Source organism: Vulpes lagopus, chromosome 1 (genome assembly GCF_018345385.1).
Source record: "Vulpes lagopus strain Blue_001 chromosome 1, ASM1834538v1, whole genome shotgun sequence".
Taxonomy (NCBI): Eukaryota; Metazoa; Chordata; class Mammalia; order Carnivora; family Canidae; genus Vulpes; species Vulpes lagopus.
This window is the reverse complement of record NC_054824.1, coordinates 8,671,577-8,690,093: the sequence shown is the minus strand read 5'-3', so window position 1 is coordinate 8,690,093 and position 18,517 is coordinate 8,671,577. Positions and strand designations below refer to the sequence as shown.

Below are 18,517 nucleotides of genomic sequence, written 5' to 3'. Positions count from 1 at the left end.
TTTTTATTTTTTAAAATATTCTATTTATTTATTCATGAGACACAGAGAGAGAGAGAGAGAGAGAGGCAGAGACCCAGGCACAGGGAGAAGCGGGCAGCCCGACGCAGGACTCGATCCCAGGACCCGGGGTCACGACCTGGGCCCAAGGCAGGTGCTCAACCGCGGGGCCTCCAGGTGCCCCTCTGGTTCATCTTTCCAACGTGGCAAGAGGGCTGTTCCCACAGGTCCCCGCGAGCCCGTCTTTTCGGACAGTCTCGGCCCTCGAGTCCCCGGTGCAGGACCCCTACGACCCGGTTACCTTTCATTGGCTCCATTCTGGAAAGGATGCTGTGAACTTACCTTACCTCTTACCAGTGAATTCTGGCGGGTGCGGACGCTTTTCTGGAGACAACGTCGTGACTCTCAGAGATGCTCCGAAGGCTTCGTGACCCCGTTAACCCCAGCACGCCGCCTTAAGGTAAGCTCCCTTTGGCCACGTGGAAAGGCGCGGCGCGGGCCTCCGGGCAGCAACCCCCCCCGCCCCCCGCCCCCCGCCACACCGCGCAGTCCTCCGGGGCGCGGCCTCCAGCAGGGGTCGCTGCGCCGCCGGCACCGCGCCCGTGCGCCCCGCGCGGCCCGCTCTCCCCGCGGCGGCGCTGACGGAAGGGGCGGGGCCTGGGGCGGGGCCTCGGCGGGCGGGGGCGGGGCGTCGTTCCGCGCGGCCCCGGGAGGGACTCGGGAGAGGGCGGCGGCCGTCCGTGGTTCGCGGCGCGCACGCGTGAAGCCGGGGCGCGCCGAGCGCCTCCGCCCTGCGTGCGCTGCTGCCCGGGCTCCGCGGGAGCGGCCCGCGTCCTGCCCCGAGCGCGGCCGGCCTCGGGGCGCACGCCCGGCCGCCACGGCTGGCCCCGAACGCGGCCCGGCGCTCGAGGACGCAGGTGCCCAGCTTCCTTTGACCTTGAAGACCTGGGAAGGTGCGCGGCCCGCGGGGGGGGGCGCGGGGGGGCCACGCGGGAGGCCTCCGCGAGGGGCCGGCCCCGCCGCCGTCGGCCCCGCAGCAGCCGCCCGGGTCCTCTAGCGCAGGGGACAGGCTCGCGGCCGGCAGCGGCGCCCGGCGGGAGCCCCGCGGGTCAAGGGCCGCCCTCCTGCCCTCCGGCCGTCGCTGTGCTCACGTCTCCGGCCTCCCGAGGATCTCGCCGCAGACCTCCGGGCTTGCAGCCGTCTTCATCTCCGCTGCCCGGCGCACGCCGCTGTCGGGGCACTTCCGTGATGCACGTGCTCGGGGCCAAGTCCAGACCTTGACGGCAGGGCCTCCGGAGAGCCAGCCTCTTGCCCTGCAGCCGGCTCCAGCTCGGGGGATCTTTTCTGGGTTCATTCTGATGCTCCATTTCTCTTGATCTTTTTTTTTTTTTTTTTAAAGATGTGATTTATTTATTCATGAGAGACACAGAGAGAGGCAGAGACACAGGCAGAGGGAAAAGCAGGCTCCATGCAGGGAGCCCGACGTGGGACTCGATCCCGGGGTCACGACCTGGGTCCCAGGGTCATGACCTGAGCCAAAGGCAGATGCTCAACTCGATCCGGGGGTCACGACCTGGGTCCCAAGGTCACGACCTGAGCCAAAGGCAGATGCTCACCTCGACCCCAGGGTCATGACCTGAGCCAAAGGCAGATGCTCACCTCGACCCCAGGGTCATGACCTGAGCCGAAGGCAGATGCTCAACTCGATCCCGGGGTCACGACCTGGGTTCCAGGGTTAAGAACTGAGCTGAAGGCAGAGGCTCAACCGCCGAGCCTCCCCAGCGTCCCCATTTCTCTTGGTCTTTACTTTCATTCCACGGCGGCTAGTTAAGCACTCACCTTGTGCCAGGCACTGTTCTGGGCAGTTGGGATTCAGCAGAGGAAAACATACAGGTGAAGAGTCCTGCCCTTTTGGTGTTTATATTCTATTAGGGGAGACAGTCCAAAAAGGAAAAAAAAAAAAAAGTAAACTGATAGGTGAGAGTGCTATGGCCGAAAAAAAGTAGAGCAGAGTAAGGGGAGATTTGGAGGGCAAGATGCTCATTAAATAAAATGGGATGTTGGCTCAGTGGTTGAGCGTCTCCCTTCCACTCAGGCGGTGACCCTCGGGGGTCCCAGGATCAAGTCCCACGTCAGGCTCCCCACATGGAGCCTGACTCTCCCTCTGTGTCTCTGCCTCTCTCTCTGGGTCTCTCATGAATAAATAAATAAAAAAAATAAATAAAATTGGAATGAGCAGACAGCGTTGAGGTGACCTTTGAGTTGAGTTGAAGAAAATGAGTTCCCTATGCAGTTATCTGGGGTAAGCGTCTTCTAGGTGCAGCTGGGACAAAGACCTTACCCAGAAATGTGCCTGTTGTATGTGAGGAGCATCAGGAAAGCCAGTGTAGGGGATCCCTAGGTGGCTCAGCGGTTTGGCACCTGCCTTTGGCCCAGGGCGTGATCCTGGAGTCCCGGGATTGAGTCCGGCATCAGGCTCCCAGGATGGAGCCTGCTTCTCCCTCTGCCTGTGTCTCTGCCCCTCTTTCTCCCTTATGTCTATCATGAATAAATAAATAAAATCTTTAAAAAAAAAAAAGAAAGAAAGCCAGTGTGACTGGACCAGAGGGAGCAGAGGTGGAGAGTGGCAAGAGATAAGGTCAGAGAGGAAATGGGGAGACCAGATCACGTAGAGCCGGTAACCTTTTCTCAGTGCTTTTGTAGGAGTGATCCGGTCAGTGTCAATGACTTTTTGAAAGAATCAACTGCTCTGTGGGAAGTAGACTCTAATGGAGCCTTTGTAGTATTACTGTCATCATGTATCATGGTGACCTAAGTCTGTGGTAGCAGTGGAAGTGGTGAGAGGTGATGGGATATGGGACAGGTTTTGAAGATAGAGCCAACATAATTGCCTGATGGTGGATGTGGCTATGAAGGAGAGTCAAGAAAGACTGGAAACTTTTGTTCTTAGCACCTACGAGGGTGGAGTTCTCATTCACTGAGATGAGGAAGGCTGTATAGCAGGAACAGATTTAGGGTTGGGGACATGTCGGGGACCAATAAAGCTTGAGGTACCTGTTACACATCCACATGGAGATATCAGGCATTTGCATATTGTGTCAGGAGTCCCCAGGACCACCCCTAGGCTCATGGATTCATTAGGAAGATTCAACAGGACTTGGCTCTGGCTCATGGCTGTGATTTATCACAGCAAAAAGATACAAAGCACACTCAGCAAAGGGAAAAGATGCACAGGACAAAGTGTGCAGGAAACGTCGTGGTCTCCCAAGAGTCCTCTCCCAGTGGACTCTCCTAGGACGTGCTTAAGTCCCCAGCCACAAGTTGTGCTCCCTGGCATGTGCCGAGCTGGTTGGGGATGGGGATGGGGATGGGGATGGGAAGGAGGCCCAGTTCCTGTCCTGAAATATCTATCAGGGAGGCTATTAGACTCTTCCTGGGGTGTTGATTGGCTTTAGTCACATAGGCACTGTCTGCCTAGCATGTACCAAAATTCAGGACTCCCAGAAGGAAAGCAGGTACTCAGCCTAAGAAATTGTACAAACAGTTTAGGTGCAGTGAGCGACTCCTGTCCGTTCTGAGAATGGTGCGCATCCTGAAATCCAAGTTTCCAGATGCCAGCCAAAGGCCCACCTTTGCAAGCAGGCCCTTCTAAGGATAGTCTCAAGCCTGCTATGTTAACTCTTTTCTGCACAGATAAACATGTCTGGGATTTGGGAGAAAGGTCTGGAATGGGGCTATAGCTTGGGGATTAGTTGGCAGATGGGCAGTATTTAAAGCCACAGAAGTGATTAGCGTCTTGATACGCATTTGTCAAAGCCGATTGATAAAGTGAATGTAGACAAGAAAGAAGCAGGCCAGAAATTGAGCCCAGGGGCCCTCCAACATTAAGGTATCTGGGAGAAGAGACGGAACAGCAGGTAAAGTGGGAGGAAAACCAAGGGCAAGTTTGTCCTGGAAACCAAGTGAAGAGGAGGGGAGTGATCGGTTATTTCAGATGCTGCTGAGAAGTCCAACAAGATGAGGACTAACAAGTGACCTTTTGGATTTAGAAAATGAGAGACATCAAGGAGAATAGAGACAACATTTTCTGAGGAGTTTTGTTGTAAAGAGGAACAAGGAAAGTTGTAGCTGGTATTTAATGGGATTAAGAGAAGATTGGTTGGTTATTCAGTGAGAGAAATCACAGCATGCTAATGAGAACGGTCCGTTAGGAACTGAAAATCAGTTATAACTTGCTGCTTCCCCAAGGTTCTGTTTGAGGCCACCTTTGCCATTAGAACTCTTCTCAGGCATCCCTGCTCCAGGCTTTTAGCCTGTGCTAAATCCAGCCTCCTTTGGACGTCAGCTTTCACTTCGGTCCCTGACAGCCAGTTTACTTGCCCCCATTGCCCTCAAATAGCAGTTCCTTGAGGGCAAGAACTGTATGTTTTATACGCAGGCCTCAGCTACCTGGCTGCTTGGTGTATGCAGGCGAATGAGTGAAGGAGGGTCGGATGCAGTGATGGTTAGGATGCCCACTTCATTTCTGGAAGACGAATCTGCAAGTATTCACTGGCTTCTATATGTGCCGAGCTGGTTGGGGAATGGGAATGAGGAAGGAGGCCCAGTTCCTGCCCGGTCACTACCCTTAGAGTTTGGGAGATGAGAATAGTGCAAAAGACACTAGCATTGGTGCAACAGAACTTTGGAAAAGGGCAGTGGAGGGCTGGGAGGGGTTAGTGGGTCCTGTGTGAAGCCCGGAAGACAGAGAAGCTGTGCTAAAAGGACAGATATATTTTTTTTTTCCAGTAATAGAATCCTTTCTTCAAATGGACTATAAGGAACCCTGGTATTTGCCAGCACTGCTCTTCTAGTCCAGGAGGGGGTTGAGGCCTGGTGAGCCCTCTCCTCCAACACTCCCCCCTCTGTGGTAGAACCTTGGTTCTCAGACTCTGCCCCGTGGCCCTGGGTGTCCACTGCTACAGATGGTCATCATCTCCAGCAAAAATTAGGTTAATGTGTTTTCTCAATTTTATGTTCATAAATTTTATCTAAACTTCAGCCTGTACCAACGTTTGCCTGCTAGAGAGTGAAGCAGATCACAAAGAGGGAGTAGCTAATAAACGGAAATAATGCAGGGCTTGACATTTTGGTTATGTTAATTCTTTCCATGTGAGTATGATTTTAAATAGTTATTTTGTGCCAGTAAAAGTTTCCTCGCGTAGGTAAATGTGATGTGTTTGTGATACATACAAAGAGCAATATGATGATATCGGGGCATTCCTCACAAAAGGTAACAGTGTGGTATAAAGGCAGGACTTGGGGAGGGAAGTGAGGGGTTCCAGAGACTGCCCTAGGATGGGACAGGACTTCCCCCTCCTAAGGTGTCTCCCTTAGGACTTCTACGTCAGGGCAACGGTTCCTTCCACTCTTCTGCTGCTGAAACTGCCCGTTCTCTCTGGTATTGCAGTTGGTGAAAGTTGGTTTTTGTTCAAGAGAAAAAGAGACCTAAATTTCATGGTGCAGCAGAAGGAACAGAAGACTGGCAGGCAGTTGAGCACGGTGCTGAAGAGCCCTGCCTTAGCCAGGGAGCCTGGGGTTGAATCCACTTAGTATTTGTGTGACCCTGTAACTGAGAAGAGCTGGTTGGAAGGAATAAGTGAATTAACAGGCAGGACCTGACCCATCGTAAACAATGAGCGTTAAGACGACTTGTCATTGAATCCTGGCTGTTCGTATGACTTAGCAGATTGTTAAATTGCTCCGAGTCTCCTTTGTGGCCCTCTGTAAAGTGAGGGCCCTGTACAGAGTTCTCCCTGGAGAGGCTGCCCCTTTCATCTCTGTAGATACTTAAGGTTCTGGGAGTGTTGTTAGTTGGGGGGGAACGTGCAGCCAGGTTCTCGGCTCCCAGGCATACCTATGGCCTTTGGCATTATACCTGATAGCAAAGCACAATTTGCTGAAGTCCTTAGACCAGTGTTTTCAAACTTTTTTTTTACTGCTATCTACATACACATTTTCCATGGTGACCCAGGTATATGTGTATATCCTTATATATGTGTATGTGTATTTTTTTTTAAGATTTTATTTATTTATTCAAGAAAGATACAGAGAGGGAGGCAGAGACACAGGCAGAGGGAGAAGGAGGCTCCCTGCAGGGAGCCCAATGCGGCACTTGATCCCAGGACCCCCGGACCACAACCTGAGCCAAAAGCAGATGCTTAACGACTGAGCTACCCACATGCCCCTGATGTACTGTAATATTTTCTATACTTTGCAGTTTTAGTTTAGTTTTTTTTTTTTTAAAGATGTATTTGTTTGACAGGGAAAATGTGAGAGAGCATAAGCAGAGGGAGAGGGGGAAGCAGACTCCCCACTCAGGAGGGAACCCAACACAGGGACTTGATTCCAGGACCCCAGGATCATGACCTGAGCTGAAGGCAGTTGCTTAAGCAACTGAGACACTCTGGTGCCTTTAGTTTTAGTTCTAAAAAAGTAAAAATTTTAATGGCTTATGACCCACAGTTTTAAAAACACCTAAAGATAGGCAAATTATCATCCTTAATGCCAGCCTTTACCTTCCGTGTTACAAGAGCATCTTATTAACCAGTCTGGTCTAGGCCCACCAGTAAGTGGTGATTTCAGCCAGGGCTGTCTTGGCCCATAACTTGGACATCAGCTGGTAAATTCTAATGAGTCTAGAACTTAGGACCAACACAGAATTTCTGAGGCTGATAGTAGAGAGCTCTGACCGCTTATGGTTAACCTTCCTATGTATTTTGGGAGTGTGGGAAGGTATGAAAGGCTCTGCTTATGAGAGAATTACTTTTCTGAAAATTTTACACTGTGAAGAACATATGTTAAAATGTAAACAATGGTTGTTGTAGAATGGATTTCGGTGGTTTGAATTTTCTTTTTATCTTTTTCAAATTTTCTACCATGAAAATATGTTTCACAAATAATCATTGAAATCTTCTTTAATTATGATGAGAAGAGTAGCAACTGCTACTTTATTTATTTACTTTTTAAGATTCTTTTACTCGGGATCCCTGGGTGGCTTAGCAGTTTAGCGCCGCCTTCAGCCCAGGGCGTGATCGTGGAGTCCCGGGATTGAGTCCTACATCAGGCTCCCGGTGCATGGAGCCTGCTTCTCCCTCTGCCTGTGTCTCTGCCTCTCTCTTGTCTCTCATAAATAAAAAAAATCTTTAAAAAAAAGAAAGAAAGAAAGATTCTATTAGTTGAGAGAGTGCATGCACACGTGGTGGAGAGAGAAGCAGAGGGAGCGAGCAGCAGACTCCCTACTGAGCAGGAAGCCCAATGAGGCTGGATCCCAGGATCATGACCTGAGTTGAAGGCAGACGCTTAGCCACCTGAGCCACCCAGGCACCTCAGCAATTACTACTTTAAAAAAAATTTACCTGGCAAAACATCCACCATTAGGCAACGTTTTTTTTTGTTTGTTTGTTTTTTTGTGGGGTGGGGGTGGTTCTTAAGATTTTATTTAAGTTATCTCTACACCCAGTGTGGGGCTTGAACCCACAACCCCAAGGTCAAGAGTCGCATGCTCCACCAACTAAGCCGGCTAGGCGCCCCTTAATTTTTGATTGTCGTGATCCATGAAATACAAAGTCTAGGAACTACTGAAATATTCTGTTTTCTTCCTTAATCCCTGCTTCTATAAAATTTAAGGGTTTTTTTTCTATGCGCAGTTATTATTCATTCTCTATTAGAGTATGTATAAAAATTATTTCTCTTTAAGGTGCTTCAAAAAATAATAATAATAAGGTGCTTCAAATAGTTTCCAGTCAGTACGTTAGAGTACTCTGGATTTCATGGCATTTAAAAATTATTTCAAGTTATAGTTATGTTAAAAAAACAACCCTTAAGTTGTGCCTGCTTTATTTCTCAGTTAAATGCAGATTGGGGTCCCAAGAGCAGTGAGATCCAGAGTTGAGCTTGTCTTGTCTGCCTTGTTCATGCCAACAAAAATAAGGCCCCAAATGTTAACAAATATAACTTGGAAGTAGCTAGCTATGTGCTTTTGAGTGGGCTTACGGGTAATTGCTATTGTCAGCTTTGTAATGAATGGAAAGTAGGAAGGAAAAATCATTGAAGCCATCATCAAAGAAATCTGTCTGAAAGTATAGCCTTGGCACCATGGAAAGACATTCACAGACTCAAGGTATGAAGATACTGACCATATGGCAGCGGTTCTCAAATTACTAAATCGTGGTCTCTAAAGCCATCTTGATGTACTTGGGAAGGTTTGCTACCAATCATAAGATGGTTTCTGCCACCTTTGAGGTAACATAGGAATTGACTACTCTCTGGCACGTCAGCACCTCAATGCCTCAGGAAACAATTACGTAGTTTGTGGGTCTCCTGGCCCCTTCCTTCTCTGCTAGCTAATGCCTCTGTTAAACAGTAGGAGGAAGATGGAAAAGGAGGTCAAATCCAGGTCTGTCCAATCTGCTCATTGCTAGCTCTGATTTGCTGGGCTTTGGGGTTGAAATTAAAAGATTCTCTCTGGGTTTTGCGAAGTTGTGACTTGGTGTCCTTCCTTGTTAAAGTCAATATTGTGAGGAGGTAAAGTATGTCAACAAACAAGTCTTTCTCTCCATGAGATGTTTTTCTTTTTTTTAGAACTATTGTTAGGGACACCTGGGTGGCTCAGCAGTTAAGCGTCTGCCTTTGGCTCAGGGCCTGATCCTGGTGTCCCGGGATCGAGTCCCACGTCGGGCTTCCTGCATGGAGCCTGCTTCTCACTCTGCCTCTGTCTCTAATGAATAAATAAATTAAAAGTCTTTTTTAAAAAAAAAGAACTATTGTTAATATTTTTCAGTAACAATCAGTATCCAAGCTAATTTGGGGGCTGGAGAAGAGGAGAACCAGTGTTTTCATACATACTAGTATCTAGTTCCACCTTTAGGGCCACCCTATGAGGTGAGCACAGCCGGCAGACTCACCATGGCATATAGTTCACAGCCCTGCGTCCATGCAGACCAATATGGTCTTTTGTAGGGGAGAATAAGTATAGTACTGACAAAGTGTTCAAGGTATGTATGGTTTATGTTGTCAGAATTCCAAGACACTTCGCTTGTGAAATACAACTGAATTATTGTCTGTTTCAGGTTATATGCACCATGGCTATGACTAGTGTCAGATTGCCTGCCAGTGTTTTGAGAAAGCCAGATGCCTGGATTGGACTTTGGGGAGCGCTACAAGGGACACCTCCATATAAACTCTGTGCTTCCTGGAATCGATACTTATATTTTTCTAGTACCCAGTTAAACACATCAAATTGTAAAACATTTTTCCATAACGTTTTCTCACTGAGACTCCCAGGGCTTTTAATATCTCCAGAATATATTTTTCCATTTTCCATAAGACTTAAAAGTAATATAAGCTCTAAAAAATCCACTAAGAAGACTCAGCAAAAGGCCGAAGAGGAAGAGGACTCTGATGAAGAGAGTGATCGTGAGATGAGTGAGCGGGAAGAGGAGCTCGAGGATGACCCCAGTGTGGTCAAAGACTATAAAGACCTGGAAAAAGTAGTGCAGTCTTTCCGGTATGATGTTATCCTAAAGACAGGCCTAGATGTTGGAAGAAAGTAAGTATGATGTGCATTTTATTACAGAATCCTTAGTCTTTTTGTCATTTTAATGCAGTATTTCCGATCACTCAGCCCATATTATGGTGAGGAGCAGCCACAGATATGAGAGGACCTTCCAGGTCACCTGTTTTCAGTTATTTCCTTCTACAGATGAAAACACTCCGCAGGAAGTCAGGTGATTGCCTGCACATCCCATGTGCCATATTTCCCTGATTCTAAGACACAGTCGACTCTAAGATGAACCACCAATTTAATACCAGCTTCTTGAGGAAAGTAATGACCCATGTTAGAGGTAGATAGCGACAGAAAACCACGCCTGGATTTCACAAATGCCACTGTGTAAGAAGGTACCTTTTAGAAGCAACAGAAGCAGTGTGATGTGGTGGTAAAGAATGCAGGCTCTACAGCTAGACCCCTTGTGCCCCGAGTGAGCGTGGGCAAGTTCCTTGAATTTCCTAAACTTCAGTTTCCTCATTTGTAAAATGTAAAATAGCACTTACTCTAGAAGTTGGTGCTCCTGTGTCTAAACCATTTAGTAGATGGAACTAGAGGATATAATGCTAAGCGAAATAAGTCAGAGAAAGACAAATATATGATTTCACTCATATGTGGAATTTAAGAAACAAACAAGATCATAAGGGAAGGGAGGGGGAAAAGAAGACAAAAATCAGAGAGGGAGACAAACCATAGAGATTCTTAGTCATAGGAAACAAACTGCGGGTCCCTGCAGGGGAGATGGGGGGCGGCTGGGCATTAAGGAGGACACGTGATGAGCACTGGGTGTTATGTGCAACTGGTGAATCACCAACCTCTATCTCTGAAACTAATAATACACTATGTTAATTAAATTGGATTTAAATTTCAAAAATAATAAAGCATTTTAACAGGACCTTATACATAGTAGGTACTCGATACATGTTAGCTATTATGAAGAAAATGCTATGTGTGTTCATACATAGTGCATGAAGACAAGTGGAACTTTCAAGATTTCTTCAGTATTCTTGTTCTCTCTGCTAGGCTAATTATATAAGAATAGTGACCCTCATTGTTCATTCATTCCTTTAGCAGTCATTGTGTGCGTACTGCATGCAAGGTAAGAATCATGGTATAGATAATGTATTCAGAAAGATTTCCATGTGTAATTTATACCTTTATGACCTAATTTAATGGCATAGTTTAATTTTTTAAATCCATGAAGCTTAAGGACTCATAAAGGTGACTGAGCCTATAAGCATCCTTGTTGGGATTTACCGAATGTTCTCTAAAATCTGGCAAACTTGTAAGGGGTGGGGGGGGCTCTCTCTTCCCCAGAGAAGTAGCTGCTGCTGTTATTATTAAGCAGAACCCCAGATGTTAATCACCTGGAGTCAGAACAGCAAGAGAAATGCGTACTGATTTTTGTCAGCATCCTCTCCTGGTCTAGTTGCCCTAGCAATTACATTAAGATCAGCAGCTGCTGGATTGGAATTTCCCCAACCTCAGACTAGCAGAGGATTTTTTAATGGCCTCACCGTACGTGTGGTGCCTGGTTTTTCTCTCAGAGCCCAGAGCCCTTTGGTGGTCATGAATCACGGGAGCCCTCGCTTTGCCTGGGGGCGCCGCGGGAGTCAGGTGGAATACCCCAGGCCCTGACAAAGCTTACCTGCCTGATGATACCAGCAGATCTTTGCAGCGGTTCAGCATGCGCACCGAGCATGGAGATTTTGTGGACAGGCTGGTCACTGTCAGAATAAGCATTAATGGCAGGTGTTTTTCTCAAGCTTGTATAATTGTTCTGAATATATTTCTATTTCAAAGCATTTGACTCTTTTTTTTTTTTTTTTTTAAGCAAAGTGGAAGATGCATTCTACAAAGGTGAACTCAGGCTGAATGGGGAAAAATTATGGAAGAAAAGCAGAACGGTGAGCCATTATGACAGCCAGATATTTTTGTCTGTTGCTGTGCCAGTACTCAGTGCCACCCGAGTTTCCCCTCAGGCTGCTTACATGGGGGCATCAGTGGCTCCTTGTGTGTATCTGTGTTACCCCCTCGGCAACTCCCCATGGGCCTGGTCAAGCCGGTGAGAATCACCAGCCAACTTCAGTCACACAAACCACTTGCTCTTTTGCAGCTTTAATGACTCAAAGATAAAGCTTTCCCTTTTTCTTTAAAATGATAAGATAGGCCACTATCACAACTGGTAAAAATCCATCTAACTTCCAAGTCATTAGCCCCATGAAATGCTAATAATGAGACTGAAAAGAAACAGTTGGTCCATGTAGAAGTTTCTGGACTGCTGTTACCTGAGCAGATGTGTGATTCTGTTCGGTTCAGCAGTCCCCACCGCACCCCCCGCCCCCGCATTTGCTATGTGCCCTGCTCTGTGTGCCGAGCAGCTATCAAAAAAGAGATTCCCCATTTTCTGACAGGCCCATAGTAAGACTGTTGTTAAGCGAAAGAAATCAGATACAAGAAAATGTATTTCCAGTATCCAGTGTTGTTACAATAAGTCATATATATATGGTATATGTATATATGTATCATATGTATGTATATATGCATATATACACTGTTAAAATTACATGTTTTGTCAAATAAGTTGCATATATACATGCATCTAGTATTTATCTTTGGGGCATCTTATGGGTTATATTTCCTTCATTCTTTGTGTTTTCTGAATTTTTTACAAGTATAAATTACTTTTATAATTGGAAAAATAATAACGATAGTAAAAGTTAAAGCACAATAAAAAAGCGTATGACAGAGACTCTTAGAAAGTTTGGAAGACACAGACACAGGAGGCATTAGCAGCAGACACAGTCTCTTAGCGTCTAGGGAACAAATGTTCCAGGGAAGTTAGACACACTTGTGGAGATTGCTTTTAAGCTTGTTTCATATTTCACAACCCTGGGGCTGGAGGGCTTGAACTATACATCCTTTTGCCCTGGGACAGGAGGGAATCTGAGCTGGTGGCCACAGATCCCGGGGAGCACCGAGGCTTTTCAGAGCCCTCGATCTCTGGGATCATACAGGTTTTTCGGGCTAAATGGACAGGAGGGGTTGGGGAACCCGCCAGTTCCTGGCTCACGGTGGAGTCCAAGGTCCACAATCTGGGATGGCACCTGAGCTAGCAGGTTCGGCTTGCCAGTCATTGCTCCCGGGAGCTGCAGGAAATCAGGCACTGATTTCCACACCTGCCTCTGGAGATCAGGCTCTTCTCCGCCCAGAAGTGCTTTTTCCGGGTTGCAGCCCTGCCCCCTCTCCTCAGGCGAGGTGTTCCTAAGACGAGCCCTGCTCTCCATGCACCATACCTCTGTGCCGGGGCCTCATTTACAAACACCACGAGTCTATTTTTCGCCCTCTGCTTTGAGATATTGTTAACTACAGTCTAATTGCTGCTGCTTCATTCTGCCTTCGGTGTTCCGTTGTCTCGGCTGCCTTCCAGATTTCTCCTGAGGGTCAGCAGAGGAAGGGGCCAGTGTTAACACTCGACTGCCTTGTTACTAGGAGGCCTGTAGCCATAGTAACTGCAGCTAAGGGGAGATTTGAAATGTAGATATTTGGAACAGCCCGTAATCCCAGCCAGTTTTGCTTTGTGTCTGCTGTGCCGTCTCCCACAGCAGAAAGGACAGGCCCTTGCAGGGAATAAAGGACGCCTCCCCTTCCATGGCCTGCTGCACGGGGCTGTGCCTCGCTGCTGGCGCTACAGGGTCAGGCAGTTTTCTGATGCCCTGGCTCTAACCCCCCTCCTGTAGCAGAGCAGAGCTTCTCTGTAAGCTGTGAACCAGGTGCTGGGTCTCTGCTGACTTAGACAAAGGGTATGTAGAGCCCGAGTGTGGGGACTGAAGCTTCCTACACTCTTCTCTCCCTGGGATTGACTGGCTAGAGGAGAAACATTCCTTTCCTTTTCTCTGCCTTAGAAGTAAGCTACCAAAGGGATCTGCTGCTCAGCTACACGCTAGCCTGCTTTTTTTAAGGGACAGATATTACTCACACAGTACATCTGTGAAGGGATATACAAGAAGGGTTCCCTTTTCTCTGTGTATCCTTTTATAACTTTTATATTTTGTATCACAAGCATTTGTTACTTATTAAAAAGTGAATTTTAATGAAATAAAGTCATGCTGATGGGCAGCCCTGGTGGCTCAGCAGTTTAGCGGTTTAGCGCCGCCTTTAGCCCAGGGCGTGATCCTGGAGACCCGGCATCGAGTCCCACGTTGGGCTCCCTGCATGGAGCCTGCTTCCCTTCTGCCTGTGTCTCTGCCTCTCTCTCTCTCTCTCTCTCTCTCTTTGTCTCTCTCTCTCTCTGTCTCTCTCTCTCTGTCTCTCATGAATAAATAAATAAAATCTTAAAAATAAATAAAGTCATGCTGAAAAATATAAAGCAGAGTTCTCAAGCCTTGTATTTCTGTATATCTGGACATCGATTGTAAATGTCCACACACGTTGGGCCAAATGGTCATTTTTTTTGTTGTTGAACTCTTAAGAACTACAGGAGGACAGCGCCCCTAGATGATGCCTGGGTCAGCCCATGCCTCAGACCCTGGGGGAGAAGCAGTCTGCATGCCTCCTAGTGGAGTGAGCCTTTTTGCTTCTCAGCCCAAAGGGAGAAAGTTAATGGTTTTTTTGTTTTGTTTTGTTTTGTGTTTTAAGTTAACAGTTTATAATCAGCTGCTCTAAGCTGCCTGGGTTGACCAGTATGGCACTGTGGCAGACGTGTGTATTCCCATGTCGTGGACGACTGAGTATTGAGCCCTTGAATGGGTGACAGAACGAGTATGAGAATGAGCTTGCCCTGGTGAGGTCAGGATGTTTTTTAACAGCATGAGTTTCGGATTGCCTCAGAGAGCATTAATTAGAAAATAAGGTAAAGGGATCCCTGGGTGGCGCAGCGGTTTGGCGCCTGCCTTTGGCCCAGGGCGCGATCCTGGAGATCCGGGATCGAATCCCACGTCGGGCTCCCGGTGCATGGAGCCTGCTTCTCCCTCTGCCTGTGTCTCTGCCTCTCTCTCTCACTGTGTTCCTATCATAGATGAATAAAAAATTAAAAAAAGAAAAAAAAAAGAAAATAAGGTAAAAATGGCACCATACTTCTTAAACAGAAACCCTCCAGTAAGCTTTTTAAATGGCCTTGTGTGCCCACTTAGGGTCTTTGGCCCACACGTGGGGTGGCTGCCCACCTCGTTGGAAGCAGTGTTGAGTGGTCTGAGATGGCCCCAGTCATTCCTGGCTTGTGTTCTAGTAGAAGCTGCATATGGCATCTCCATCCATTTAGCTCCTTCCTGAGTCACTGGGCAGATCCCCTAGAATCCTGAGCTGTCAGGACCAGGTCTCCACCATGGGCTGTCCCTGCCAGTACTGGTATGAGTGCCCTAGGACATGTCCCACACTGCTCAGCCCAAGGCTCCTATCTGGGCAAGAATGGGTTTGACCCTAGCCCTTTGAACCCACTAAGTAAGTCAGCATCCAACTGGATCCTCTTTTCTGTGACATTCCACCTTTGTGAATTAAGTCCTGTCTACTTAATGATGTGGCATCACTGGGGTTAATCAGTGCGGAAGAGAAGTTTCTTTACCATTTCTCTAAGAGATACAGCCAAGCGTTATTCCACAGGGACTAATTTTAAACAGACTGCCCCATCCCCAATTATGTAGCTCATCTGGGATGAAATCAATGAAAAGTCATACTGGAAATGGTTGTCTCAGTGCTGGCAATCATTACTATGCACATACTCTAGATTGTGTCCTGTTTGTCTCTTGTCATTGTTACCAAAACAAGTGCCTCCGTGTGTTTCCTTCAATCACCCCGTAGCGGTATTTGAGCCACACCTCACAGGAGCTGCCCATATAGCAGCCAGCTGTCTAGGTCTGATGGAAGGACACAGATGCTACTGGGCAAGGGTGTTGGAGGCATCCTGAGTGAGGCCCTTTCACCTGGAGGCGCTAGGGAGAAGGGACGCCTTCAGAGGAGTTACTGCCTTTTCTCACTTGCTCCTCTGGGTAATGATGGTCCCCTGATAAAAAAAATCAAAGTAAAAGTGTTTAAAAAAAAAAAAGTAAAAAGTGTTTGCAGGCCACCTGGCGTGCTCAGTCAGTGAAGCATGCGACTCTTGATCTCAGGGCCATGAGTTTGAGCCCCACGTTGGGTGTAGAGATTACTAAAAAAGTAAACTTAGGGCAGCCTGGGTGGCTCAGCGGTTTAGCACCGCCTTCAGCCCAGGGCCTGAACCCGGAGACCCGGGATCGAGCCCCATGTCAGGCTCCCTGCATGGAGCCTGCTTCTCCCTCTGCCTGTGTTTCTGCCTCTCTCTCTCTCTCTCTCATGAATAAATAAATAAAATCTTAAAAAATAGACTTAAGTATATTTGCATTGGCCTGCGTTTCCCAAGATGCAATAAAGGCTGACTTTTCTTTTAATTTTCAGGTGAAAGTGGGAGATACATTGGATCTTCTAATTGGAGAGGATAAAGAAGCTGAAACAGAGACAGTCATGAGAGTTCTCCTGAAAAAAGTGTTGGAGGAGAAAACGGAAAGTGAAAAGTACAGAGTGGTCCTACGCCGGTGGAAAAAGTTAAAGTTGCCTAAAAAGAGTATGTCTAAATAAATGGATTGCTTTTTACAGATAAGGCTGCTTTCTAGTGATGGGAGAAAGGGCCGGCTTCAAGAGGACATTTTTATCAAAATAAAGTTCTCTTACCTTCACTGGAATCTGCTGAGCTGTTTTAGGGAAATTGGGATCCATAGCTTGGAGACACTGCCCATGGCCTGGATTCTTCTCCAGGGCTTGATTTGTGCTCATTTTGACCTCGTTTTGGCCTCGTGAGCGTGAATGAGATGTGTGCTGAATGAACTAACCCCAGAGAGGGTTTTAATGACTAGCCTGCTGTTTCCCACATTAACTACCTCGGGAGTCTGTGTAAAATAAACTGGCCTTGTTGTCTGTGCTTTCATTTCAGTTTTATCCCTGTTGATCAGCTTCCCTGGGTTTGGGCTTCTTAAGGCAAAACCAAGCAAAGTCAGGGTCACCCGCTGGAAGACTCCTTTCTCCACCAGCCCTTCCGAATTACCAGCACGTGAGCTTCAGTTCCCTTCAGTTTGTCTTCAGAAGTATGGATAAGTAAAGTTGTTCCAACTCATTCCAAGTGGGTTAGTTAGGGCCCATTTAAAATTAATTGCTGAAAGCATTGTTAAAAGAAGGAAGGAATATGACACAGGCCTTCCATAGCCCACAAAACCTGAAATATTTACTATCTGACCTTTTACGGAAAAGAATGCGATGACCCCTCCCCCTTGCCCCAGTTTAGGGTAATAAGCTAAGAGTTTAATTTTCAGGTGAAAGATTTTAGTAGTAGATTGCAGGGGAAACAGATTTTATCAATGAAGAGAACAAAGACCAATTCTAATTCTCAAAGTGTTAAAAAAAAGGCGAGGGGGACACAGCCTAAAAAAATACAGTATTAGGGGATCCCTGGGTGGCTCAGCAGTTTAGCACCTGCCTTCAGCCCAGGGCGTGATCCTGGATCCCTGCATGGAGCCTACTTCTCCCTCTGCCTGTGTCTCTGCCTCTCTCTGTCTCTCTCTCTCATAAATAAATAAATAAAATCTTTTTTTTTTTTTTTTAAATAAAGGGCACATCATCTAAGAAAAGGGCTTCTGCAAAAATAAATTGGTTTGTAGGAACAGTCTCCTAGCACGAGAAGGGTCAGCTCAAATAGAGACCTGTTAGATAGATGGTGTCATGGAAGAAAGACCGGCAGTGTCCGGGTCCTTTTATTTGCCTTCCGGGAATTCTTGCAAATTCAGGTTAACTGACAGTGAAGGGAGATTTGTGTGGCCCCAAGCACCGGGATGTCTGGGCCCGTGAGTCTGGAAGTCTTTAACACCTTGGATTTCAGAAGACTCCAGAAAATCGATTTTTATTTGAAAGCTTAAGTAAGGTCTCAGGAAGAAATACTACACACAGTGCAGAGCAACAGAGGGAATTTTTCTGTTTTACCGCTTGTTAATTGGGCTTTAGCAGTAAAAACAATATGTTTCGTTTTAACATGAGACAGTTATGAATTATAATTTAGGAGATTCACGTCCTTCCTTTTTCTCATTTCCTTTACCTCTCTGTCCCCATCTCCCACTGTCTCTCCTTCCCTCCCTCCCTCTTTTCTCTTGATTTCTCTTCGGAAACTTCCAGAAAGCCACGAAGTCCTGTGTGGTGAGGGGCAGCAGGATCTCGTGAGGGCTCAGGGCTCCTGGTTTTCAGGCTCCGTGTTGCCATTAGGAAGTTGGGTTACCTTGGTGACGGTTTGACCTCAATCTCTCTTTAGTAGAGCTTCAGCTTCCTCGTTGGTCAAATGGGGACAAGGGTCCTAATTGCCTTACCTTGTCGAGTAAGAGGAGTCCTTGCTAGCTACGAAGCAGAAAACCACTTGAAAGGCTTCTCGAAAGTCTCTGGGTAATCTGTACCTCCGCCCGCTGCTTGCAGTGTTTGGTGGCTCACTCCAAGGCCTCTCTAAGAAATCAAACTAAGGAAAAACACATCTAATGGAGAATGTTGGTTTGGTGACAGCCCGTGCAAAAACACGTCTCAGTTGTCTACAGTGTGAGGGACTTGGTACATATTTATGAAATAGAAACAAAAGCAATTCCTGAAGATTCATGAAACTCTCGCAAATCACTCATTACTTGACCCGAATGACAATGTCTTTGTAATGTCATCGTGGCGAGGCCTCCTCAGTGGAAATCAAAGAAAATTTGAGAAGATTATGATGAAAAGATTAAAGACGTGCATATTTCTAATGTAGTGGTCCTCAACCAGGGGTGACTTCACCCCCCAACCCCAGGGGACATTTGGCAATGTCCAGAGACATTTTGGTCGTCACGAGGGACAAGGAGATGGGCATGGAATGGATAGGGACCAGTGGTGCCTCTGAACCCCCACAGTGGCCAGGACGCCCCC

General features: G+C 47.1%; 1 protein-coding gene across 2 annotated transcripts; it reads left to right on the top strand.

Annotated features, from left to right (window-relative positions):
* The first annotated feature begins 696 nt into the window (after positions 1–696).
* Positions 697–16,512, top strand: MTRES1 (mitochondrial transcription rescue factor 1). 2 transcript variants are annotated; one of them, XM_041769940.1, is made up of 4 exons: positions 697–914; positions 9,108–9,586; positions 11,418–11,490; positions 15,992–16,512. In XM_041769940.1, exons 2-4 carry the CDS (start codon positions 9,120–9,122, stop codon positions 16,169–16,171), a joined length of 720 nt encoding a protein of 239 aa, XP_041625874.1. In that variant the 5' UTR covers positions 697–914; positions 9,108–9,119; the 3' UTR covers positions 16,172–16,512. The 2 variants fall into 2 exon arrangements, with proteins under 2 accessions (XP_041625874.1, XP_041625866.1); XM_041769932.1 differs by having other exon boundaries at positions 697–950.
* The last annotated feature ends 2,005 nt before the right edge of the window (positions 16,513–18,517 follow it).